Source organism: Corvus cornix, chromosome 18, assembly GCF_000738735.6.
Source record: "Corvus cornix cornix isolate S_Up_H32 chromosome 18, ASM73873v5, whole genome shotgun sequence".
NCBI lineage: Eukaryota > Metazoa > Chordata > Aves > Passeriformes > Corvidae > Corvus > Corvus cornix.
The window spans coordinates 6,476,497-6,503,766 of record NC_046347.1 but is presented as its reverse complement, the minus strand read 5'-3'; the positions used below and the strand labels follow the sequence as shown (position 1 = coordinate 6,503,766).

The window sequence follows — 27,270 nt, the reverse complement described above, 5'->3', positions numbered from 1 at the left end:
TTGACTTTGCTTTTGTTCTTTTACCAGCCTCGAAACAGTTGGTTTTTTTTTTTCATATATGTCTGTGATGAGCTTAATGATCCCTCTCACAGAGTTGTTTAGTTATGATATAAGTGACAATATGGACCTCATGTCATATTTAGGGACTCAGCATTTCTGCATTATTGAATACTCTTAGACAAGGTGTTTAAAATAACATGTAAATATCCCAATGAAAAAAGCACTAGGAAAGGCTATTTCAGGAAGGGCTGATTTCAATTCATTTCAGATGCAGAACGAAAAAGGAGGAAGATCATCTCTTCCTTTTATTCTCTTTCCACTGGTTTTCTCCCTAAAAGGAGAGGAAGGTCAGAATGTCACCTGAAAGATCTGGATGGAGCTATCAACCTCCCATAGGCAGTTAAAGATGTCTGAGCCATGGATGTCCTATTTACTGAAACTACAGGGCTGAGATCAAATTTTTTTTATGATAGACAGAAATTGATGATCCTGTCAAATACTTGGAGCCTGGAGGACAATGGTATGTTTTATAACTTATTATTAGGCTCTGAGTTCCATCCTTTAGTCTACTGGCAAGGCCTGCCTTCCACAAGGGATGCACTAAAGTAATTCTCATGTTCCAGTCCAATGGAGTAAACAAAGAGCTGCAATCTGCAAATGTTGCAGAATCAGGATGAGTTTCAAGGAGAGCCCAATTAGAAGCATATGAAGGCAGCCTGGCCTGTCTCCCTGGAATAGGGCATGCCTGACTGTGGGTATTCATCTGCTGCCTGACAGGATGGAACTCTCCTCCTAATTGGAGCTTTTGGATGCTACTACAGCCTAAATGATATTCTGCACAGTAAGTCAGCACAGCTCCACTGATCTTACTAAATATATATCTGAGTTGTCCTAGCTGGAGGCTGCCTCTTCCTAGAGGTGAGAGCTGTGAGGATTATTCTTCTCAGTTATTCCTAAGTTGATTCAGTGGAACCTCTGGCTCAGGAGATTCCTAAACCTCTAGCTGTAATGGCAGGAAGGTTTAAAATTAAGGATCTCCCTTTCCTGCCTATTTTTGTGTTCTTTTTTTCAACATTTTGCTGCTTACTAGTGTAGTTCCCAAACTTGTTTCCACCTGCATCAAGGGCATGGAATAACTGGAGATGGAGCAGCTTTGAGGAAAAAAAGCTGAAAAAGCTCAGCTCCTGTGTCCCCTGGTTCTGTCCATGCTCCTCAAGTGTCCTTTCACTGCTGTAACTGCAGATCTAGGGACTCACTTCCCCAGGCATATCCCCTCTCCTACTCCCAGGAGCTCTTCAGTAACCCACTCTTAAAGGAAGCACTCGAGTCTCATCTCCTGGGTTCTTCCCAGGTTGCTTGATCTGATCTGCTGTTGTTCTTTCATATAAATCACATTCACACTTATTATGGTTGCAAATATTATGCCCACAGATGCACACCACATCACACACATGCATAGATTTGCATATATGAGCGTGATAAAAATGGAGTCGGCATCTGAGGGAAACAGATTTCCTTGGTAAGCTCAAAATAAGTTCCAAAAGCCTACGTCTTATCAAATGAAGGGCTTTGGGCTAGATTTTGGGATCTGCTATAACTGGGAATGGCTGGGTGAAGACAGGGGTGGGCAGATGAGCAGACACTTGCTGTGGAGGAGATTGTGCCCAAAGGCGAAGCTTTGGAATGGTGGAGGCAGAAAGAGGGGAGAAAATTAGTCTGAGAGAGTAGTGAGGTGAGGGAGAAAGACTGGAAAGACCTCATTTTGTAATCTCTTGGTAGGAACTAAGTTAGGCTATTTGGTAAAGGTTTTTTGTGCTTTTATTTGGTTTTCTTAAAAAATTAGAGGAGAAGCAACTGAGGAATTTGTACATCTTCAGAACCAAAGTTGTCTTAACACTTTAGAAATTCCATTGCAAAGGTTGTGTGGGAAAAGACACCAATTTAGCATGTTCTTGTTTTAATGCAGAGGTTGTGGGATGCAGTGAATAAAGCAAGGGATTGCAGGAAGAGGAAAAGATAGTCACAAAGGAATTTAAGGCTTATCTAGAGAATAGAATTTTATCACTGTCTCTGGCAGAATTTGTGTTGCTTGGCAACACACTTTAATCAAACTTTTTGAAGGTGGTCACTAATTGTGTGTTCCTAGTTTCCTCCAAGGCCTGATCTGGAGAAGTGCTGAGTATTTACAGCTGAAACAGGTCAATGGGAGAAATATCTTTTATGTACCAAATGATCTGCAAGTCTAAATCCTGTAAAAGTGTACATTGGGGCTATCAATTGTCTACTAAAAGGTAGAGAATCTTTCTCTGACTCTGGCATTCATTTGCACATTTGAAGAAAAGGGACACCACCTCTTCGGGAATGTTCAGGGAATGAAACATTTTGGGAGTTTGAACTGTGGGCTAAAAATCCATGATACTTCTACCCTGAAGTGCCAGGAAGCCTGGCTGACGTAGCCTTTCATGGCCCTGCCTGGTTGGCTTCAATTAATGAGCCTTTGAGGGTTTTCTTCTGCACTGAGGGTCTCAGCAGCAGCCCTTTCTCTCTAGCTCAGTCCTCAGTGACAGGGTGAGGGGAAAAAACCTCAAACAGCCATCTTATGGAAAGCATAAAACAAAGCCAGTCCCCTCCTTTTATCCAGCTTTTCTACTTCAGAGCTACCAGCCTCAGCTGAATTTCTAACAGATCATCTGACCTAGGGACCATTAAGTTCTTCCATAATTGTTGGGTGCAGATCTGGGTTCAGATCATGTTCTGTTGAAGTCATTGTGGATTTGACCACACTGCAGCAGAGGAGAAAGAAGATCAGATCCTTAACAAGACAGCTTTTGTCTCCTGCTCAGCAGAGATATCACAGCCTTGTAAGGACAGCAGTCCTCTTGGTTGCTGTGGCTTAGAATGAAGGTTGGAAACCTGTTCCTTCCTGGAGTCCAGACAGGTCTTTTGGTATCTTTTTTGAGGGGAAAGAGAAAACACTAAAATTAATCTCATTTTTGTCACGTTACTATAGGATACTGCCAATGTGACTGTGGGCTGTAAATAATTTTGGGGCTTCATCCAGCCCCTAAAGTGCTGCTTAATTTGCATATTGAAGATCATAGACCATCCAGCTCCATTAATGCATGGAAGAGTATTAACAAATTTCTATGTTAGCATTTTATAAAAGGATACCAGCACGTGTAGGAGGTAAGTAAGACATGTTCTATTCTCATCCATTAGGAGTGACTGTGGTTCTTAATTCAGAGCCTGGAGAAATGTAAGCTATTAAAGCAGTACTTCCTACTTTACAATACCTGTTAGTCTAATATCTCAAAATATTTTCCACTACTCATTATACAGAAATAAAGAGATGCTGCTGCTCAGGGTGCACACACCTCTCTGGCTAGGTCAGAGATGGTTGACTCACAGTTCACTGCCAAATCAGAATGGTCATGCTTTGCACTGCATTTCACAGAGATAATTGCCTAGACAAACTATAAAGTAATGAAAAAGCTTCCTTGAGGGTCTGGAGGCTTCCAAGGTCCAAATCTTGTATCATTCTTAATGCAGATTTATGTGAGGCAGGGCAGCTTGGAGCTCAAATAGGGTAAATTACACCAGGTTTTATCATGTTACTTAAACCCAATACAAACGTCTCTTAACATTTTAAGTGGATTCTGACCTCATTTATGCTGATTTATGGTTGAAATTGTATTTAGAGTTGTGACACTAACCCTGCTAGTACTGTACCGGTTTCTTTTGACTGACTTCACATGAATTGATGGAGCCCCTCTGGGTGTCCACACAAGACTCTGACTTAATGAGAAACAGTTCCAGGGAGAAGGATGATGATGAATATATGATGATTAATACAAAATTCCTGTTTAGGATGATAATTATCCTAAGGAAATAGGCCATTCTATGTCCCTCATGTCATTTACTACTGTCAACCACATTTCATCACAGCACCAGTGCAGATCATGCCACACTAAATTCAAGAATGTTGCTGAATGCAGATGGAAGGGAAGTGGTGCTATTGTTTAAGCAGGCTTTTGGAGTCTAGGGTTAATTTCTTTTTCTTAGTCAGTCTGTCTTTAGCATTTTTGTCACTTTTTTTACAGCCATGGTGAATGGAAAGTTGTTCAGGGGAGAGGAGAAAGATTGGCACTTACGATCAGTGGTGGCAGGATTTCAGAATTGTGCTTTTTGAGACAGTTGAAATTTGCTGAGCTTCCGGATCACCTTGACATTTACTCAAATTCCAGCAGAGTTATCTGTGGATTCCCACTGTGTTTCATAGCAACAGGATGGGGAATGCCTAACATTTTAATGTGTGCTTAGCCTCTGATCTTTGACAGGTCTGTAATTGTGTATTGAAAATTCTTTAAAGATGTCTGATGAAAAGTGAGTAGTGATCACTTTTAGATTATCGACTTAATTTCCAAAATGGAATGTCTAGTCTTTGGGGGTTTGTTTGTTTTAATACTCAGTAATGTAGCTTGATGGCCCACAAAACCCTACTTTTTTTTTTTTCTTTTACTCTTTGATGTAAAATAGCTACTTAAGGAATTAAAGGAAAGAATATATTGACATCCTTATGTGGTAGAGTTTGCTAAATGCCTGTCATGCCAAAGTGTCATTTTACTCATGCCAAATTCACCAAAAAGTTGTGAGATTGAATTAAATACCACCCAAAGGAGAAAAATTGTTCTTTTATCATGAGCTATTTCTGGGATAGGGGAGAGGGAAGGGTGTGGATCTCCTTTCTGCTCAAATCCAATCCACTGTTATCCCTACAAAGACTGTTAGAATAAATACTGCCTTACAACTGGCTGGGATAAATATTGAGCATTACTGGATTGCCATTGAAGAAAAGCGTTTTTTTAGAAAGGCTGAACCCAACATTTATTATTTTTTGGGTAGTCTCCTGGTTCTTTGGGAGTAAACAGATACTACTTATTTCATTACTATCAGAGGTTGTTTTGTGCACTGTCCTGACATCTCCCACTGGCAGAAAATAATGAGATAAAGTAAGTATCACCATTGTGTGAATGTGCTGCTGGCATAGCCCTGTATCCAACCAGCAGAGCTGGGCAGCAGCAGCACAAATCCAGTGCCACATTCTTCAGATCTTCTTTAACCCAGCTGAGGGTTGAGAAAGTCGAATTAAAGAAATCCGTCCTCAGAAAGAAAGATTCTGATACATATGGGTCACAAAAAACCTTGTGCTTGTTCTGTACTGGGACTGGGTGCATATTTGAAGTTTTCAGGAGAATTCCTACCTGAGTGCTGAGTGCTTTGGAATGCGCCTGGTGTAAGCTGCTGTGAGAGCACCATTTATCAAAGTGTCGTGTTCTGCAGAGTGCTGCGTCAGTCTTGTTAAATCTGATTAATCATCACTTGGACAAGAAAACTCTTACACGGGCTGCTGGCATTACTGAGAGTTATAGACTCAAACTCCTTATGCTGTGCCAGTAAGAAGACCATAAACATGCATGAATTGGAGAACCATGAGGTGGAAAGAGGACATGATCTAACTCTGTGAGCTGGAGACACGCACAGAAGGGATTTGGCCACAAGTCTGACAGTCAGAATAGTTTGAAGCAGATGCAGCCTTGATTAAACTGTTTGTTCTCCAGTGCAACAATGGGGTCTCTCAAGTGACCTGTATTTTATGCTGATTCTACCATATGACTGCAGCAACTTTCTGGAGGGGCTTAAAAAAAAAAAAAAAAAGACAGTCTTATCAACATATTGCTGCACAAAGTTGTGTTGGGGAAAAAACAAACAGATGCCACGTACACAGTACCATAAGGGTTTAAGAAACACATGATTCCTTTTAGGTATGTGGCTGAATCAACTCCAGGCATGTGTGGAAGGGTGGGGATGAGTCTGAGTAGTGTAAAATCAGCTGGCATCTTCTGGTACTGCGCTGAGTTTCCTGTGTAGCTGAGGGGGAAACCTGGCTTTGCCTCATACCACTTGCAGTGAAACTGGCCTGGGATGAAGTTGAAAATTGGATAAATGACCCTAGTGAGAGATCCTTGCCAGTTCGGTTATCCAGTTTTGACCCTAAGAATCTGCCTAGCAGGTCTCAAAAGCAAATTTACAGAACCAATACTGTTGTTCGTTGCCTAATTGTGTGGTCACTGAGCCAGAGATGGTGGACTACACTTTGTGTCCAGGATTCATCAGCCCTCACTGGGTTTCCCTGGTGGTCACTGTAGAGTTTCATGAACAGCTCAGCAGGAATTTATGCCAAGGGGAGAACCAAAATGAATTAGCTCAGTGTCTCCTGACAGTTTTAGTATCTGTGAGGCTAATGTCAAACTTCCTTATTTTGTGTTAACACAAGCAATAGTTTGTTTACTATAGATTCATTTCAGTATTCCAAATATTTTTTTTAAAACTTCTAATCTCGTGAGTAGTTTGCCTAGCATTCAGGAGGTTATTTCAAGTGGACTTGAAGATTTTATAGGCTGGCTGAGATGCTATGCATAAAATTCAGTATATTCTATTTGGAAGATCAAAGGACTGGAAGTAACTGGAGTCAGACTTCTTCCATCAGCATCATTGCTGACTTCTGCATGCCTTTCCACCCTTTCCTTGCCTTTTTCATCTGTACCTGTAACTTTTTCTTCATCTGTAAATCCAAGGCTTGAGTGGGAAAGGCTGAAAAATGGGGAAGGAGGTGGGTACAGGAGATACTGTGTTTAGGAAACAGATCTGTGGATACACATATCCCACTGTTGTGTGTTCTCAGCATATGTGGGAGACCCAGCAGCCATTCTTTTGTGGATGATCAGGTGTGGGCTGGCTGGGTCTCCAGGGTCTGTAGAATGTTCTGCAGGCAGCTGCACAGGAATGAATTTGCCAGGGTTATTATCCTGCATTGTTCAATGAAGCGTCCTCTGATCAGAAGTCAGTACAGTAGGAATCTTAACTGGAAGAAACAACACTACTCGGAATTGGCCTCAATTCAAGGACGTTTCCCTCTATTTCAGATATTTTGAAAGCTGGTGTACTGGGCCTCTGGGAGTTAGTGCTGTTAGAGTATATTATTTTGTACTCTTGCACTGTGGTTGTGGTTTTTAAGGTTAAAATCTAATAGATGGACAACTGTTTAGTATTTTTATAAATTAAATGAGGTAGGCAGTGAGTATTATTGATGGGCAGGTGTCAGAAATCTGAAAAAGAGGTGTAAAGCTCTCTTTTTGAAAAACTTTTTCAAAGTTTTCAAAGGACACTGGAAACTACTAGGTGTCTCTGCTTTAGATACACCAGGCTCATAAGAAAGGAAACACATACATTTAAAACCTGTGACTTTTATTTCCAGTTCCTTGGTTTTGCTGTCACAAAAAAAAAAAAAATTCTTCCCTCTTGCTACTGGCAAGAATAAAAGACTGCCTGAGACTTCAGTGGATTTTGACTTGGAAGAAACAGGACCACACAGATGAAAAGAAGGAAGGCTCGGAAACCCCTGATGACATCTCTGCAGTGGCATATTTCTTCTTTCAGTTCTCTTGAAATAGATACCTTTTTAAAATTCCTACATTCGGTGGCTTTTTAATTTTTTTTTCTTTTATCTGTATCCAAAGTCTCATATCTCAAAAGACTGGAAGACAAAGCAATGAGCAACAGATACCTAAATGAAGGTGACGGTTTTTTTCTGCCTAGGATTTCTGCATCAATAACTTAGAAAGCAATTAAAATTCCAGACCAGAAAAATGAAGCAGGCAGGTTCATCACAGCCAGCATGAAACACCTTCCATCTTAACTTCAGAACTAAAAGGAAGAGAGGAAAGAAGCAAATCCAAATCACTGCCTTTGACTCATGGCTTAAGTGGTTGAGAAGGATGAATAGGGGACACCCTTGCAAGGACCAAGAAGCCAAGAAATGCAGTTGGGTTCAGAAGGAACCCAAAGTGCACTATTTCTAGTCAGGAATATTGTTAGTTGGGATAGGGATAACAGAACAGCTGCATCTGGGTGCCAGAGTAGCACTGCTGCCTCAGGAATCAGCCCAATGAGGGGGAAGGGAATGATTTCTTCCAGGATGAGTGGATAAACACAACTATATGTACAGATGGATGGTAGAAGTTAATTTCTGGAGGATAGTGCACAGAACTGCAGGGAAGCAGGAATGGTGGGGAGAGGTATGGAGAGTGATTTGTCTCTTGGCACAGTTGGGAACATGACAAATTAAAACAAAAATTTAAAAAGTGTTCTTTCCCATCATTATCTGACAATCAGGATACACAAACAGTGCTTCCAAACGGGTACAATTTTTAGGAATGTCTTTTGAAAATAGACCCAAATAAACCACTAAATGCTGTATGTTCAGGTAATTGGTATAGGTGCTGTCACTGTAATATCTAAGCAGTAATTAATGAATTGGAATGTTGACACACGCACAACATGGCTGGCAGCTGAGATGAACAAACCGTGTTGTTTTCGTATCTCTCTTGCCTTACCCTGGCAGCAGTTCTGACTAGAATGACTTTTCCTCCTGCTCCTTAGTTCCTCTACTACAGATTAAATTTTTCCATTATGATTTCCCATCTCTGGTTTTAGATGTCTTAAAAAAAAGTTGCTCTTCCCTTTCCTTCTGGGTTTCAGTAACTTCTCACCCTAACATTGCTGGTTGTAGAGGGTAAACAGGTAGAAGTGAAGAGTGTGCTCCATTTTATTCATCAGGGTTACTCTTCATTTGGGCTACAGGTTGGTGAGTGGATTGAGGTGTTGATATGGTTATTTAATTTTCTTCTCTACTTTCCTAATTTTCGTGTTTTGTTGTAAATTTAAATTAAGCAAAGTAAGTTATTGCTGGTGACGCACAGTGTTCAAGTTTGTCTTGGGGCCAGTTTAATACAAATGGGATTCTGAGCTTACTCTTCATTTTATTAAATGATTTTGGGTTCATTAATGATGTGGTGGGGAAGCATAAGGGCACTTTAAAACCTGGCACAGCTTTGGATGATGCAGGGCCAGATTATCTGCTGGGATTTTGAGGACTCTTAAGACTTGTTGCTTTAACTTCCCCCAACTATCTTAGAAGCAAATATTCTCCATTAGTCCTTTTTCTTGCCTCCAGTGATAAACACTTACTTTTCACGTTTTTTCCAGGAATGTGAGTGAAGGAAGCTTACATCAAATTCCTGTATTGTTAACATGGACCTTGGAATTCTTTTATAGCCTGTGGCATCTCATTGTTTGGTAGCACACAGAAACAAACCCGATGATGTTGACCCTTTGGGTCAGTTTAAAAGGCATTTCCGAAGTTCACTGCTATTCAAGATTCTGCTACACTTGCCATGTATAGAAATGGGAGTAAGAATAAACTGGCCCCTCTTGAAAATGTGCATGATGTACTAACATTATTTTGAACAAGTCGTGATCTGCTTTAGTCTGAAGTAGTACTTCATGTTGAGAAACAGTCTTGTTAACACCACTGAAAGCACTGGAAGGAAAGCTGCCACTTAGCAATTCAGAAAAATGTAATACAAAGTTGGATTTTTCTCACCCTTGTGTTAGGAAATGTCTGGTAGCTGAGAACCAACTCTTGCTATGAGACAAATGACCACATCAGCCAATTGTCCCTTTTCAGAGTTTACTGTTTGAGACGATTTTGGCAAATCAGCCCAACAGTCAGAGAGAAAGGACACGCTGGAGGCTCCGCTCACGGTCGTGTGTGGGCAGAGAAATCCCCCGTCCCCTCAGGGGCGCCGCCTTTTATCCCCAGGGAGGCACCAGCCCCTTGCAGCCCAGGCCCTCGCACCCTCCATAGTCCCGTTGGCTCATTAAGGTGTCATCTCCAGGGGACAGGTTCTCCTCACTGCGGTGACTCTTGGGCCTCGAGTGATTCGCTGTCTCGCTCCTATCAGCAGGTGGCATTTATCCCCTTATGCCAAGGACACATGACTGGCACAGACCCTCACAGCTCATAGAACTTTCCCTCTTCACCAACTTGCAACCCCCCCACCATCCTAACACTAATACAGAAAATGCTCCTAACACTCCTTCCCCTTAACAATTGTTAATCAACAAATTTCCTAACAACTAACAATCAACCGGCAAAGGCAATAATAAGTGGTTAACTAATTAACAATTAACAGAGAACCCTTAACTATTCTCTCAGCTACGAAAACCAACTTCAGTTAGTTCAATTATAACAGCTAGAAACTGATAAACTGCAGTGGTGATGGTGAGGAGCAATTGCAATAAAACCTCGCTGTGATGGTTCAATTTTCTGTCATAATGCCACTGCCTCAGTGGATCCATATTTAGGTTTATCCTCTAACATTAGATTCCTTCTGGATGCTGGAAAAGGTGTTATTATGTGGTGTCCCATCCCGCTGTAAAAAGGGGAGTCGGGGAGGATTCTTTTTGAATAGATTTCTTGGACAAAAATAAAGTGCAAACGTGGCAATATTATATCGGAGAACTGTTTATTGATAAAGAAGGGTAAGTGTTCCTACCTAAGGGGGATAGAAAAGAGAGCAGAGAAGGATAAAAAGAGACAGAGAGAGGAGCAGAGGACAGGGACAGCGTTACGGCAAGAACCCGCTCTGTCCCTGTCGGCTCGGCAGATGGAGCGTGCGTGCTGCGAGCTGCAGTGAGTCTGCGTGCCTCCCGTGGCGGGCCGGGAGCCATTTCCAAACAGCAGCAGGCCGCGTGTCCGTTCTGTGGGCCGAGGACAGACTGCCGTGGCCACGGGCACACTGCTGCAGCAGCTGCAGGGCCGCGGGGTCCGGGCGCAGGGTGGCGGTGGCCGTGGTCTGGGTGCAGGCAGCGTCCGCTCCGTCGGGGAACAGCGGAGCACCGGCTTGTCGCGGGGACGAGCTGCCTCAGGGTGTGGACAGGGAAGACAGCCAGGGAAGAAGCAGGACCGCGGAGAAGAAAAGGCGAGGGGGAAAGGCGGGCCAAGCAAACCCTCCAGGTGAGCCCCCGCGCCCTCCCAGAAACACAAAGAAAATGGCCCCGTCTGTGTGGCAGTTCACCGCTTTTACGGGCTAAAGCTCCTCCCGTAGCCCGATTTCCCGGACGTGTTTTCCCGGGCACCCGGGACGCTGCTGGCAGGTGCGGGGCTGCGCTCGCAGCCCGATCGTGGAAGGTTGATTCCCCCTGACTGGTTCTCAGGGAAGCCTCCCGAGGGACAGGGCTGCCAGCACGTGTACAGCCCCTTACAGGAATTCTCTACCTCATGTGTAACATAGGTTGAGGCGTAAATAAAAATCAGATTGGTTCCTCTCATATGGCCAGAAAAACATTTTTTTTTGACTTGGTGATCTCAGAAAACTGCAGGACATCAAGTTTAAGTGCTGAGGATTTAGGTTGTCCAGTGAGCTGTGAGATGATCTGGATTAGTGCCCTGATTGTCAGCCCCAGGATGGCTGGAAATCTGGGACTCAGTATAATCAAAATAATTTTGCGTCCCGTTTGCCATTAGCTTTTGAAGGATGATGTTGTTTGTCACATTGCTTTTGTTTAGGTGTCAGCTAGGAGAAAAGGACTCTGCTTGTCTCAGGAATGGGCATCAGTTTGTGTTGACTCAAGTTAGAGTGAAATTTGTACAAGACCCACACACTGCCACTCCTAGTTCTGCTGAGTCCTCAAGGGGCATTGAAGCCACCCTTTCCCCTTTTCCATTTATGTCCCTTTCAAAACCATGGGAAATGGTCATAATAGTATTGCTTAAGCATTTTGAATTCACCGTGTAGTATGAATCTCTTTGAAATGTTTCTGTATCAGGTTCTGGAGTGCAACCTTCCATGGGCTGTAGAATTCCATGGGATTTGAGGCTATGTGTATTTTCTAGGTTCAAGCATCTGATATTGATGCCGTACCATTATTCTTGAGATTAATTGGAAGACCTTGATTTGTACCCCTTGAGTCTGCCTAAACGGTGGTGAGTACTTAAATTCTGGACAGAGCCCCTTCTTGGGAAGACTGGCAAAGAAGCAATTTCTCTTTCCTGAAGTGAGAGATTTGGGAAAACAAAAAAAAAAGTGCCCATGGCAGCTAACAGGACAGTCCCGAACTGTTTGTGCTACTTCTGATGAGTAATTTTGTGTTCAGAGAGTGCAGAGAGCAGCTGGGGTCAGAAACCTGATGAGACGTTGATACCGTATGTGCTGCTCAGGAAGGAACTTAGTGGTTTCCTTTTAGAGGAAGCCCTATTAATTTAGCATAAATAATGCATTGAACTTTAAAGGCTCAAGGATATTGAGGCCATTTCTTTGAAGTTGCTGAGTGTCCCCAAACCATGCTGAAATTGATAATTGATGGGAGTGGAGGGTGTGCAGTGTGATGGAAAGTAAGAGCTGCTCTGAAGTTGATATCACAAGATGCCTTGCTGCTTGTTATTGCATTATTTTATAGAGCTTTTCAGACTCTATATCTAGAAATAATTGAACAACTCAAGGGAGAGGAACTACCCCATCTAACACAACACAGAGTAGGCTGCTGGGTATGCTGATGCTCCCATCAGAGACTCGGGGAAACACCAAGACAGCCAAATTGTATTAATGTGGTTTGGGGCCCCCAAAGCCCTGAGTGTACCATCAGTGGCTGAGGTGAAAGGTGCTGAGTCCCTCACTCCTTGCAATCAATATTATGTTCCAATTGCTGCTAAATGGCTATTTTTTTTTCCCAGCAATAATTTAACTGCTTTTATTTCTTACAGTACTTCAGCTCTGGTGAAATTTTGACTCTTGTGCCAGAGAAGGAAGAGAGCAGTATCTCCTTCAAAAGAAATGTGAACCCCATAGATCTGAATGAGACCTGAGGAAGCAGAGGCTTGCATCCCTAGTTGATAGTAATTTGTAGGTAAAACCTTTGGTATTCTTTCACTCAGAGATGCTCAATTTCCCCAGACAGCAGAGAGGGCCATACAGAAGTTCCCTGTCTCTCAGTTGTTTCAGAAGTGAAATTTCGCCAAAGAAGAAAACACAAAACATGTATTATTTTAAAAATTGAAGCAAATAACATTAAGTGTAATACTGCTTTAGTACTCCATAAAGTACTTGGAGAGAGCAAACACCATCCTTTACATTATGTGGTCTAACTCCTGGACATGTGTGTTAGTCACATTAAAAGGAAAGCAGCTTTATAGGGATATTTAATATTCTACAAATTGAGTTAGTGGTGGAGTGTTCAGTGTCCAGTTGGGTGTTCTTCATAAACATTATTGGGAATGATTCCTGCTTACACGTAAGCTTATTTCAACACTTTTGATAATACTCAGCAGTCAGAAGACAAAGAAGTTGTTAAATAATTGTATTTCTACCTTCCTCAAAAGCCAGCTACAGGGGACCAGTAGGTGCAGCAGTTTGCTTTGCTGTAGTGTAACACCACATTGTCACTGCTCCCTGCATCCATATGAGCCTGCCTGTATGAAATCTAAACCTTTGGCTAAGGTTTATAATTAGAATTTTATCAGAAAACAATGTCACAATAAATAGAAAATAGACAGAATAGTCAAGTCTCTGTGCCAGAGCAGAGTTCCCATGGTAGTGCCTTACTTTTGCCCTCAGATGTGATAAAATCAGGTCACATCCGCTTTTCTTGTGTTGAATACTGCTTGGAATTCAAGCAGCAGTGAGAGCTTTTACACATGGGGATGGAGGAAGAAGGATTTACGGAATTGGAAAGTATTAACGTAATGAAAGAGCATTTGCATGTTTTCTGAGCAAAACGTTATCCAAAAAAAAAAAGGAAAAAAGAAAAAAAAATCTGGCCTAGCTGATGAAAGCATTTTATTTATTGATTCCTTTATAATCCTTTGTTTTGTTTTTCCTCCCTCAGCATATGGTGATGCTCACAATGTAGGCTGTGGGATTCATAAGCAGGCCAGCCTTTCCTGTCCTGTAGTTACTCATCTATAAATGATGCTCTATTTAGTGCCTGAAGTGTCTGTTGTTAGGGTCTTCTAATATAAAAAGGCTGCATAAAAACCTCTTAAATACAGCTACAATTACGTACAGTCTTATTTTAAACAAACTAAATATTAATTAGTATTAATTAACTACAGAGGGATGAATCTTTAGCTAATTGCGTCTGCTTAGTTCCCCTGCTGCCAGGTCCACTTTGTACATGTGTATCCTATTTGCTCTAAGAGGCATTTGTTGGTGTGAGCCAAAAGCTGGTACTTGTATGACTGAAGGTGTTGAAACTTATATTTTAGTTTAAATAAGTCTGTCTTCCCTCCAAATTTTAGGTAACCTACGCTTGGGTTTAACAGTGCAGAAAATAACCATATAAAATTCAGTAATCAGAACTACTTAAAATAATTACAAAGCAGGTGTGTTACATAAGACTGTGGAAATGGAGTTTCGCAAAAACAATTAAAATTTTTCTTACAGCTTTTATTTTTTTTTGTTTTAAACCACCCTGTACTGTTTTCTGCAGGACTGCATTTCTGTTAGGACTCATGATCTTCTGAAACACTACAGGGAAATTCCTCTAATTTTAATTTCTGCCATTAGGCACAGTTGTCTTGGATTACGTGTCAGTGACTGACTAAGACACCTTGAGAGTGATGAAGTTGCTCAGAGTGAACTGTGGAACTCTCATGGAAAATCAAGTATCATTAAATAGCTAAGCAATAGGCTTATGCTGGCTGGGAGAGAACCAGGATAAGGTGTCTAAGTGAAGATCACACCAGCATCTAATACCTTGTAAATACATCTTTCACTTGCAGTGTTCACCACTGTAATCACAGATTTGAGGATTTATTTTTCTTGTAGCAGACCCTCTGCCATTTTTCTGTGAGTTTCCTATCAAAGCATTAGCAATGACTTAATGCCTTACACTAAGTTTATTTGAAACTAATGGCTCATAGTTGAAGCTGGTTTTCTTTTTAATCTCATAACTATGCAGAAGGGGTTATAATGATAAAAATGTTGTCATATATATATTGCCAGAGCAATATCAGTCAGGTTATCACAAGCAAGACTTCTAGGGTGTAAGCTGAGATAAACTTGCAGAGTAATTAATACAGGAATCAGAAGAGCTCAGATCAATAAAATCCAGGTCTTTTTCCTAACTGCTGTAAGCCTGATTCTCCCCAGTCTAGCATTTTTCATCTGTGTGAAATGGCAGTAAAGTGAATGGAGAATTCTGATCTGGCAGGATTCTACTCTTGGCTCAAGCTCAGATGTGAATGACGTAAACGATGCCATCAGATAAGAGCCTTTCTATGCTTCATTTAAATATAAAAAGTAAATAAGTAATTGTAGAATGGCATGTTTATGTCTTGTAAATAAGAATATTCAGTGAGGGGTGCTCTGTATTTGCTGCAGCATTTTATATTATGTCACTAGCAGCATACCAGCAAGATGAAGACCTTTTAGCACTGCAAATGCTGTGCAGGTATTCCAGCATCTGCATTGTAGTACAATGTTACCTGGTCATTTTGAAATAGATTTACTGACCCACTAATAGCTTTTATTTTTTTTGAAACATGAGGCTACTCATTTTAGCCTCTAAGCTAGAGAGTGTTAACTGCTGACTTTATCAGGCATTGGCATCTTTGCTGTTTGCATTTACTGTGCATTTTTATGATCCTGTACGATGCTGTTTCCCTATGCATGGAAGCCACTAGGAAACAAGAATGGACAACAACTTGCAGAATTTAGCCTGCAATTTTATGCTCCACAATGAGACATACCTACAATAATCTGACAGAATGAAAGCAACACGTGTCATATCAGCTCCAAATAAATATCCTGTCTCCTCTGCAGCAGCTTCATTGAAAGAGATCTGACATAATGGTGTTGTATCAGCAGAGCTCTAATCTCAGATACCCGAGATTTCAGTGCTAGGGAAGAGAACACTGCACAAATGGAGGTCATTCAGTATCCTCGAGCACTTGGACAAGTGTGGCATTTTGGACTGTCCCTGCTAATGGCAGAATACAGTGCTGCTGCTAAAATTGCTGTTGCATAGCTCCTTGTGCAGGTAACTGCAGTGTCTGTTCAGAGGGGCTTGTTTATTTTCATGCCTTGCAGAACCAACAATGCTTCTAGGAAGCAAAAGCCGTACTCTGGGTTTTAGTGGTAAAAGCAGGAGCCTCAGAGGTATCACAAATGGAAGTTGTTTTTTAAGATATTTAACCCTCTTCAGGAATACAGGATGACTTTCTAAACCTTTTGTCTCCCCCTGCCAGCAAGGAGCTGCTGTGGAGGAGCTGCAGTGTTCTGGTAGGACCACAGCAGTGTCAGAGGCCACACAGAGAGCCCACGTGTCTCTTTATATGATCCTCGAGTGGGAGAATTGCAGGAAGAGGTACAATAGTTTAACTGAAATCAGAAGGATGCTGAGAGAATTTTGCTATTTTCATGTGTCATGAGGTGGCACATGTGAAGAATCATTTTCCTTGGCAACAATCCTTGAGCCATAAGGTTGAACCTGTTTACTCAGGCACGGAGCCATTCTGTCAGATGGGCATTAATACACCAATTGCAGAGAGCCCATGCTGTATGTGCATCAGGTGTGAGTGTCCCAGATAGGATTCCCAGCAAGGATTGTCCATATGGCTGTTCCTTCTAATTTTATATTCCCTTGTACCATTACTAATCCAGGTATGGGTCTGATCATGTTTCAAAAATAGGGAACAGCTTTTTTCTCCTTTCGTAAGTCGTCTTGCCCACTTGAATAACACAGATTGGAGTGATGGTTTAGGAGAAGTTTTTGGAAGGCAAACTTTCCTCCCTGGCCTTACCAGACCTCTTCCTTCTGCATTCAGAGAAATTAGAGCTTTATAAATCTTTTCCCTTTTTAAGTAAAGTCCCTGTAGGCTCCATCCAAGTAAGTCTTTGACACCAAGCTGGATATCACATGCACTACAGAGTGGAAATCTGTGTTCAGTCACTCTCTGCTCTACTTTGCAGGATGTTTTGCCTGGACTGCTATAAAACATTGAGGTTTCAGGGTTCAGGAAAGAGCACAGCACTGGGGATTGTCACCCTAAGTGTCCCCTCACAACCCTACCTGCCTTGCCTCACAGTTTCCTCAGTGGCCTCAGTTTTCTGTACATCAGCAGTGCTGCCAGCATTGCTCTTGCTCTACCTTAGATATGGCTAGGGCACGACACCTTAGTTTGTTATTGTATTTTCTGTGTTTCATTTTCATGTGAATTGAAGAGATAAGGATCTGATATCTGTGGAATGTGCAGAGTGATGCCAGGTCATGCTCCTCTCTGATAGCTGAAGCAACTGCACTGGCATCCAATTATTCAGTACAGAGCTTTGATAATCTAGTTTTCTTGCTCATCTCATGCAGTCTGTTCCATACTAATGCAGCAGATTTGAAAAAATGTCATCAAAATCTTATTTTCCTGCTATTCCTTTTGGAATTAGCTATACTAAGTATTGGGGTAACCCACTGAAGCAGAGCTGCAGAGCCAGCGTCTTTTGATTTTGGTTTAATTTAAACTCCGAATAATGGATTATACTTCTCTTCTGGACCTGGTATGTATCATTCAGATTGGCCCCAGAGTGGGAAAAAGCAGTGTATTTTTCATCTGTATACATTTTGATGAATGCTGACATTAGGCAGCTGCATTTGAAAATACCCATCCTACCCAAAGTGTTAACTTGCTTTTATCTATATATATATAGATAATTTTTTCAGCCACTTCTAAAATGCGTCTGCCTCTGCCTGGCTGAACCAACTTGAGCTGTGTGTATGACTACAAGAGGCACTTTAATGCAGTGTAATTCCCTGGAAAATTTTAGAGTAGAAGAATTACGGCTCTATTTTGTTGGGACTCCTTAGTATCCTCTCTTACTGCCATTTTGAAATCTTTAAGAACTTATCCTGCTGAGGACATGAAGGCAAGTGTTGAGATCCAAAAAATTGCAGTTCAGACTGGATAGGAACAATTTTCTGCTCATATATTTTGATTGTGAGTTGGGATTTGCCATTTTCCAAATGTTTGTACAGTGCAGTCCAGCACAACCAAGCCATGCACAGTTCGAGTTCTCCAATGTTATAAAAACTAAAATATGAGGACAGTTTCATCTGCAGTCTGTAAAGGGTGCACAGTGGAACTGTGCCTTCAGTTTAACAACACATCACCACTCAGTTAATGGAACATCAGAAAGCTGCATTTACAGGTGCTCCATCCCACTGGCATAGCTGGATTTTGGTAAGGCAGAGTGTTGGTCCTTCTGTCCCTACATTTAATTAACTTCAGCTTTACTTTTGTTTCTGCAATTTACACTCAGTTAAATCATAAATACTGTTCTGTAACTTGATAGAACAGTATGTAATGGTCCTTACCTTGCATCCCTCTTAGCCTGAATTTCACATCCTCTCTGTAATTTTTAATGACAGCAACAATTTTTATTATACTGCTGGAACTTTTCCCACGGTAGTTGTTTTTTATAAATAAATTGTGGTTTAGAAGTGAAATGGCAGCAAAAAGCTGCTAAATCCAGCATCTTCTGTAGCTGCATATTTATGTAAAAAAAAATCTTTGCCCTAGTGAAAGAGATTGAAAGTGTCTTAAAAAGAAGACAACCCCAAAATTTAAGTCAAATTATGCACAAGGTAACTGAGCTTTCTGCAGCTCAGGGAGAGTTGCTCTAAGTAGGAACATACCAAGCAAAAGACAGGTGAAGGCAGAACATATTTGTGTATCAGCTTTTCTCTCTTAATGGAGATCAGCTGAATGTTTGTCTTGCTGTGTGTCTGTCTGCCCTTTGAAAATACTTCCAATTAATAGAGACTTTACATTTTGACCACAAAATTTGCTCAAATTCCAATTTCAAGACAAAGAGAAGTGATGACAAAGAGCAGCAAACTTCACCAATCAAGACCTTTCTGCTCTTGGCTTTTCAGGACTTTAGAGAAGTCACTTAGGCAACAAGACTCATCAGGGACAAACCTCATCCAAAGCCTAGGCTTTTTGTTGCTGTAACCTTCCGAATATTGATCAAAGAAACCTTTTTTGTGTTCCTGCACTGTGCTCCCAGCTGCTCTCACACTGTGAAAGAGTGTCAGAGACACCAGTCACAAGCATGTTTTTGCCAAGCTACTTGGGTGGCTGAGGGGGGGAACAGGAGTGGGTGCTCCATTGCAGACAGAGAAGATGGAAAAACCAGATTCCTGCCTCAGCACTGGAGCCTGAGCCAGTGCTGGGGAAGCTGTGGCCTGTGCCTTTCTGGCCTGGTTTTGGAACTCGGAGCTTGTGGGTTGAGGTGAAGCAGTGACAGACACAGATATTATGGGCTGTGGTTCACTCTGCCACTTCTTCCCATGCAAAGTGAGAGATTATTGGGAAACTCGGGAAAGGAAGGGGAGAAACTGCTTTTCAGTCAGTCAACTTAGACTCAGGTACTGACTACTGAGCACTCATTTTTTCTCTGCCTTTTTATCCCATATTGACTTTATAGGTGGCACAGAAGTCACTGGTAGTGCTATAAATCTTCATTTTCTACCTGAATTGTTAAGTTTAGTGATCAAGTCTTCCAAAGCAGAGTATATTTTACTGTGTGATGAACAGGGACAAGGTTCTCCAAGATACGTATGCATAGCATGATTCTGTAAATTGAATAAAGATCACTTGGGAACTTGAGTGACTCTTATGTAGAAGATAGTAGCCTGTTTAGAATTCCTAAAGTTTAGCTAATTAAGTCTTATGTTTTCCCCTAATTTTATAGTTTCTTTGATTATTTCTTTCTAGCTCAACAAAATTCACCAAAAATCCATGAAGGCTGGTGGGCTTATAAGGAGGTGGTCCAGGGAAGCTTTGTTCCAGGTAAGTGTAATTTTAAGATTTTAGCCTTTCTTAAATATTTTTTTCCACTGGAATTAATATAGTTGGATTTGGGGAAGATATTTCGGGTTGATTTGTTTTCATTGCAAAGGCTTTTAGTTGACAAGTACTCAACATCACATTATAATGAAGCACAGAAAGGTTTCTGTTAATCCATCATCCAAAGATCATGGCACTTTTTCAGGGAAGAAATCACTTTGATAACATTCCAGGTTTCTCTCAGTAAAACCAACATGTGCTACTTTGAGTGTGTGTGTTCTGTGTGTAGAAAAGGGAAAGGAACTGAAAAGTATTACTGTTAACTGGATGAATTTATTTATCTGGTGCAGCACTTCTAGGTAATTGCATTTCTACAATTTTATGAGTAGGACAGGAGCCCACTGCATGCAATTTTCACTGATTTTTGTTTAGTAAACAAGAAACTATGAGTAAAAAAACCCAAATAACTGGGCTTCATTGAGATTTAGTAAATGATAAATAATCAAGAGGCAGCTAAAAGGATTCTGTGCAGTATCTTTTCAGTGCAATTGAGATTAATATGCATTAATTTATGTATATTAGCCATCTCTTATAAGGTAAAGTAGTGCTATAAGTTTTATCATGAATGCACCAGGAAAACTGTTACATGATCCTCATTTCCTCATAATACTAGAAAATACTGCTGAGCTGTTGTGTGAGCTGTTCCTGAGGATCTGTAGATTTGACCTATCATCAGCTGCTTTTACTGTTGTGAGAGCTGTTACAACCTGACAGTCATCTGAAAGTCCCAAAATGCTGATTGTCTTGTTAAGAATTCTAGTGCAAATGAGATGAAATATTTCAACCCACACATTTCTGGCACTGAAATGGTTGTGAAAATCTAGAGGCCTGGAGCTTAATTACATACTGATGTAGCTTAAAGTAGCTTTTCAGATTTGCTTGAGATTGGTTTGGGCTGTCACAGGCACTCCAGTGTATTGTTGGGCATGTTTAGTTCCTCACAGTGACAGCAGGGGAAGAAACCTGGAGAATATAATCACCTGCTCTCAAGATATTTCAGCCTTCCTGAGTTGCACGAGTCAGGTAGATGCCCAGCAGAAAATGAATGAAAAAAATATTTGCTGAACAGGCCTAAATTTAAAGTTACTGATAAAAATAATATAATTGTCAGGATGTAAAGAAACCTGTGATCAGTTCATGCTTGTGGTGTTCTAGTCTTAATACTGTGAGAAATTTAGGCTTAGGAACATCTTTGGAAGGTGAATGAGGAAACAGTGATGACTCAAAAACTTCTAGGAGGGAAGACCTCTTCGAGTGGTGTGGAGGGACACCTCCTTTCTGAGGGAAACCTGAATTACTCATATGTGTTGAGTATCTGACTAACTCAGCACACATCCTCAAGAACTGGTCCAGAAAGTCAGTAATGAACGGCTCACTCAAGCAGCCATGAAGAAAGCAAGGAGAATTTGGGGGCACCTTTCTTTCAAATTCAACGCTGCAACCTGTCAGCCTCAGCAGAAGAGAGAAATCCCATGAGACCTTACAGAACAAACAACTGATTTTTTTTTTCCAGCAGCACCTAGGTTTGGGAGCCTTTGAAAACCATATTTAAAGCATTTCAAGGCTGCATTTGTGGCTGTGCTCTCAGACTAACACATCACAAAGGATCTGTTGGTGCATATTAAGTCTATCCGTGCCGGTGGCAGTCACGTATCAGATCTCACACGAGATGCTAATTAGCACCTGAGAGGTGAGAGCTGCCAGGCAGGCTGAGGAGCTATTGCTGGAGTTGCTGACTGATGTGCACTGAAGCAAACAGCTACAGCCATCTGCCAGGATGTTTTCTTTCCACAGCTGTTTGTCCTGACCCAGGGCTGGAAGTGAACACCCCCAAAGATATTAGAAAGGAGTGTTTGTCCAAGAGCCTGTTACTGCAGTTCAGAACTGGCATCTCAGCTAATATAATTGACATGAGTCCAGCTCTGGAGCTGCTTGGGGGAGCAGCCACAAATGCAGAGATGATTAATTAGAGGCAATATCATTGTAAAACACTCCAGGAGGAGTTGCCAGAGTTTGTCTATCACAGCTTTAGCTGGGTGAGTACTTTTCGCCTACTTCAAAGCAAAGTCACTGACTCTCTTTGAACTCTCACTTCTTTTGTGGAGAGCTGTGTAAGAATGCAGTTAGGAGTGTATCACAATATGACTGGGTTAGAATATGCCATTCATAAGTTTTTCTGCTTATTCTGTTTTGGAAGCATAAAAAAAAGCCCCCACACTGGATCCTGTGCAGGTTTACCATTGAGCAGTTTATAAAATCAAGCCATACTTCACTACATTTCCCAAATCCCAGACTCCCCATATTCTGCAATAGATTTTAGAAAAAAATATTTTAAATCCCTTTCTAATGTTCATCTGGACACAGGTTTTTTCCTGCTGTAAGCCACTGAGCTGCAGTCAGTGATGTGTATCTCACAGGAGGGGAGGATTTAGGCAGAGAGGAGGTACAAGACCCCTTACAGTGTCTTCCCAAATTCCTTTCTTGCAGTGCTCCAAGAGGAGGCAGCATTGGGAACTGGCAGGTTCTCTCAGCACAGGAACTGTGGCTCAGGTCTGTCCTGGTGCCCAGCCTTGAAAGAGAGGTGCAGAGTTCTCAAGTGCAGGAGGAAAGGTTCATTAAGGCTAGATTTGTGTATCTGCTACTGGTGCAGAAACCACTCTCCATCTCTCACCTGTTCTACAAGCAAAGAATTGCTCTTATGATTTAAATCATGTAGGCAAACAAAGTAGAAAGTAAGTAGAACTTAAAAATGTTAATTTAATGCAAATTAGGTTCCAAATTAAACTCCAGGGAATGTTCAAGGATGAAGAAGGAGTACTTTCCTTTATGCATGGTGATTTGCATAATGATAAAATAATTTACATTATTACAAACTTCTACTACATAGACTTTTTCTGGTGTGGAATATCAAAGTAGTTCTTGATGGGTTAAAACACCTTTAAATAACCTTTCTCATATTTTTCCTTTGGCTGTGACTATGAACATGTTGTGTCACTGAAGTGGTGCAAGCAATTTCCAGGTGGCCAAGACAATCATATTCCAAATTAATTGTTACTTCAAACAGATGTGCATAACCTTTGACAATCTTTGTGATTGTATTGATTCTTTTCATATTGGTCCTGTTTTTTCATAGCATTATGAAAGTGGGCTTTGGTAAGCATAAAATATAAAGGTGGTTAAATCTAATTTGTGATCACAGAAGGCACTTGCCAAACCTCCATCCTGTTGTGGAAATGCTGGACTGTGTGATAGTTCAAGCATATAAGTGTTTCGTTCCCAGGGAAGACACTGTCTTCGGGCCCCCCTACTGAATTATACCAAATCTAAAGTTACTTTACAGGGTGCTAGTGCCAACCCCAGCTAACAGGAGGAAATCCATCAAATAATGAGTGAACATTACTGAAGGAGCAGATGGTGTTCTCCTTCCTTGTAATAAATGCTGTAAATGAACTCTAATTCCAGATGAAGATCTACATCCACCAGGATTCATTACTGGCCACAGATCACCAGTCAAAGCCCACCTGTTTCCCTGAGGTTCTGAGATGAGAAATCCCCAGTTCATAGTTCCTTCACAGCTTGTTTTACCCTAAAAGGGAAAAGACTGCTGGAGTTCTGTAATGCTCTTCCTGCATTTTGCAAGGATCCTGTTGGTGGGATTATGCCCTAACATTGACCAGCTGGCAACACTGCGCTGACTCAAAAACATGGGCAGTGGTTGTGAAGCACTGAGGAACTGCCTCCAAGGAGGAGATGCATGAATTTCGTAATGATTTATGAGGGAAAAGAAGTCTGAAACAATTGACAAGCTTGATCATGAGTGCCAAAACCTTATTTTAAACTTCCTGCTATCCCCATGTGCTTTTGTTATGGCCCACAGAGGTAGTTCAAGTGTCCCTAGTTTCTCCTGTCTGGGCTTCAAGATTTCTTTTATTACAGCTTTGAGCTTTTTTTAAAATTAGAAATTTCTTTATGTACACATTCAAAAATAACCTTTGATGGGCAAGTCACTGTAAGAACCATGAACTGTTTGTCCATGGCTTGGAACTGAGAGATGCAAAACTTCAAACCCACACACTAAACTTTCAGCTCTCAGTTTGTGCCACCCTGCAGTCACAGAGGGGTCTGTGTCATATGTTGAGATGGTGATCACTTAGCGTGGCTGCCTGAACAGCAAAAACCAAACCTGCTGATTACTACTCCTGAGCTGCTCCCTTTTCTAACTATAACATCTCTCCTGGTCTTATTTTGGAACTTCAGGAGGCTGCAGCATCACTCACCATCTGGTGCATTTTGCTTATAAGTGAAAACAGTGGTGCTGTCTGAGCTACAGCAGTGCTTTAAACAGTCTGCACACACCCTTGAAAATCATGCAGTCTGCTGCTGCCCCTAAGGAATTAACCAGCCATATGTAATTATTCATTGGAACAATAATAGCAGTTTTTCTTTTAGAAAGCAATCTATTGGAACAGTTGATTTCTTCAGGGTGATAGAGCATAGGTTCTGGAAATCATTCACTTATTGATTTGAACTTAGGTTAGTATATATAATATTTCAGCTTTGGTTGTCAGTTAAAGATAGCTTGAATGAAATATATTTCATACCAGATATTTTCTTGGTTTCTCACTTCCTTTGGTGATTCTGCAAAAACTGACTCTTTACCAGTCATGTAGCTAGGAAGGAAACTAGATTTTTAAAAAAAAATTTTATGTGAGAGTTAAATATAGTACAACATGGACTTTTTCCCTGTCACAACACCTGGTGGCACCATGATTTGGTTCCCACAGCCCCCTTTCTCACTTGACCAAGGAGCTCAGGACTGGGGATCACCCTTTACAGGTGCATTTGTAACCGCTGTGAAACTCAAAAAGTTGCTGTCTTCAGGTCCTTCTCTCTTGAACATCCATCAATCCTTTTTAAAAGGGCCTTTTCAATAAAGTTACTGTTTTACATATGGCCTGTAACTGCAGCCATTTTGCAAACAGATCTCTAAATGATGTTTTTCCCTCTAATTCAGTCCTTCCATGAAAGAAAAAAAATAAATTTTAGGGGGCCAGCAATGTGTACTAACCACAGTAGAGCGCTCTAAAGACCAAAAATTTTAAAACTTTGACAAACTTGTGACTGAAACACAGTTCTTTGCTAACGTGGTGTCAGATCCCTTTTCTTTTAACAGCCTAATTATCTTTCTTAGCAGTGGCTTTTCCTCCTCAGTTACGATTGGTATCCACGAAAGAAAAATTGCATGTAGCAGATGTATCCTGACCTTTGCTTTGTTATCCTGACGTGACCGAATGATTCAAGTTGTCTACCTGTCTGTTCCTAGTGCCACCAGGCACTGAAAAGGTCAGGCCTTCCCTTTTTATAACCAGCACATGAAGTGGCAGGCTGGACCTTGCTGTGCCACCAGCTGTCCGGGGCCTGTCCCGCTGCACCTGCAGGTTCCCCCACCATGGACATGGGCAGTGTCCCCTCTTCTGCTTCAGGAATGTGCAAATAAGGAAGACCTTGAAGGCAGTGATCTGGAGATCCTTGTCAATTATTGTCCCTCACCCTTTGCTGCTAGGTTAGATAACATTTTTGGGATAGGAGTACTCCAGATACTTTCTGATGAAGTTGAAAATCCTCTTTCCCACTGTCCTGAAGCAGATGCTGTTTACCCTTCACTGACACTAAATATAACTTACAAGCACAAAGAACAATTAAGTGCCAGGAAGTTTTGGTACAACTGTAGCTACCAAAACCTGCATGGATGATGGCTTCTAGCTGGGAGGAAGTCCAAGAGGTTTAATACAATTTGGATGGTCATATCCTCAGAGAGCAGTATCCAGAATATCTGCTGTCCTACACACTGTGTGCTTACAATCACTACAGAACCTTGAAGACCTGTACTGTTGGGAAAGTAACTGCCCTTTCTGCAAATGTAATGCAATAATTTTTTTAATATTATCCAAGTCTACTTTAAGCCAGTTAAAAGTGAGAAGCCAGCAAGCCACCTCTGTGATCTTGCAAGGGTTCTCCGTTGCATCCTCTTAAGCTTTTGCTTAAAAAAAAGAAGGATCATCCCTGTGGGATGACAGATTAGGAAATTTATCAGATTTTTCCCTACCATCAAAAATTGGGGTTTGGGATAAAAAGGGTAAGACTAGTATTAGGAATCTTTCTTTTCTTAGGTTCTTCACCTAAAAGCAAAGGAAGGAATTCCAAGGATGAATACTGGGGTATACTGGAAAAGGGTTAGGGGGGTGTAACTGCATGATCTTTAAGGTCATTTCCAACCCAAAGCATTCTGTGATACTCTTGACGAGTATAAAAGCAGTTGGAACAGTGGCCTGTGACTAAGTCATTAATAACTGAAACCTCCATAACTCCCTTACTTGGAAGGATTATTCAATAAAGTTCCAGGGGCCAGAAAGGCTCCTGTACAATGTTGGATGTATGTATTGATATATTCAAGAAGTTTTATCTTATCTTATGCCTTGACAGGCTAATCTTCACAAGGTATCTAAGGAGTTTTTGACACCCTTTGCACTGGTGGTATCCATGCCTTAGATGTGTAGAATTGAAACACGAAGAAATCTGATAGAAGAATTAGTTGCTGCTCAGCAACTCAAGGACCTTTTTTAAGCTAATAATCCAAGCTGAAAGTGAGAATGACATCTGCCACAGTTCCTTATGTAAGGAGGGGATTTGGAGCTCTGGCTATTAATTACCTTGTAGTAGTAGTTTTGTTGTGGGTGTACATGTGTTTTTGTACTAAACAGTAGCAATCATTACTTCCTATGTAAAAAGCCCTTTTTATAGGTTGTCATGGTAAAATGTAAAATAAGTTAGTGTCCTTTGGAGAAAGAAGTCACTGAGAATAATAAGGAATAGTATTTTTCTGTGCTAATAACATTCTTCCCCAATGGAATGTAATTGGACTTAACCAGAGAAGGCGGCTTACAGTGCTCCAGCTTATGTTTGCTTAGGTACTTCTGCCATAAATCTGTGTGGAATGAGATAGAACTGGAAGGGATTGCAGTATAACATGGAAACAGAGATAATGAGTGGCACTAAGATGTTGCCTCACTGCTACTTCTGTCATTATCCCACTTAAAAAAATTACTGTTGTAAAATACCTTGATGAAGAATTACATTTTAAGAGTAGTACAATTACAGTTTTGATTGTCAGGTAGGAATTCACCTCCTCTTTGACTGAGACTGTTCTTATCAGGATATTACAGTGACTTCAGGAAGATGATTCCTGTTAAACTGGGGATGGACCCAGCACCACTGAGAACTTTATAATAAACACAGTGTGCAGCTTTTAACTTGTACATCTCATTAGTGCAATTTAGTGGAGAATTTGCCATGTCATACATAGGAAAATATGGTCACTACAGCTACAGCCTTATCTGTGGTTAAAATAAACTCCTGTGAAATAAGATCACACCACTGTTCTGTACATGGTCACACAGAGTAACTCTGCC

The 27,270-nt window shown here is 41.1% G+C and overlaps 1 protein-coding gene across 3 annotated transcripts in view; it reads left to right on the top strand.

Annotated features, from left to right (window-relative positions):
* The window catches only part of CA10 (carbonic anhydrase 10), a 188,507-nt gene that overhangs the window by 17,593 nt on the left and 143,644 nt on the right, over window positions 1-27,270 (top strand). For all 3 annotated transcript variants that reach the window (XM_039562227.1, XM_039562229.1, XM_039562228.1), the window contains exon 3: window positions 19,670-19,744. In XM_039562227.1, coding sequence (XP_039418161.1) covers window positions 19,670-19,744 — 75 coding nt within the window. The remainder of the gene's footprint in view (window positions 1-19,669; window positions 19,745-27,270) is intronic.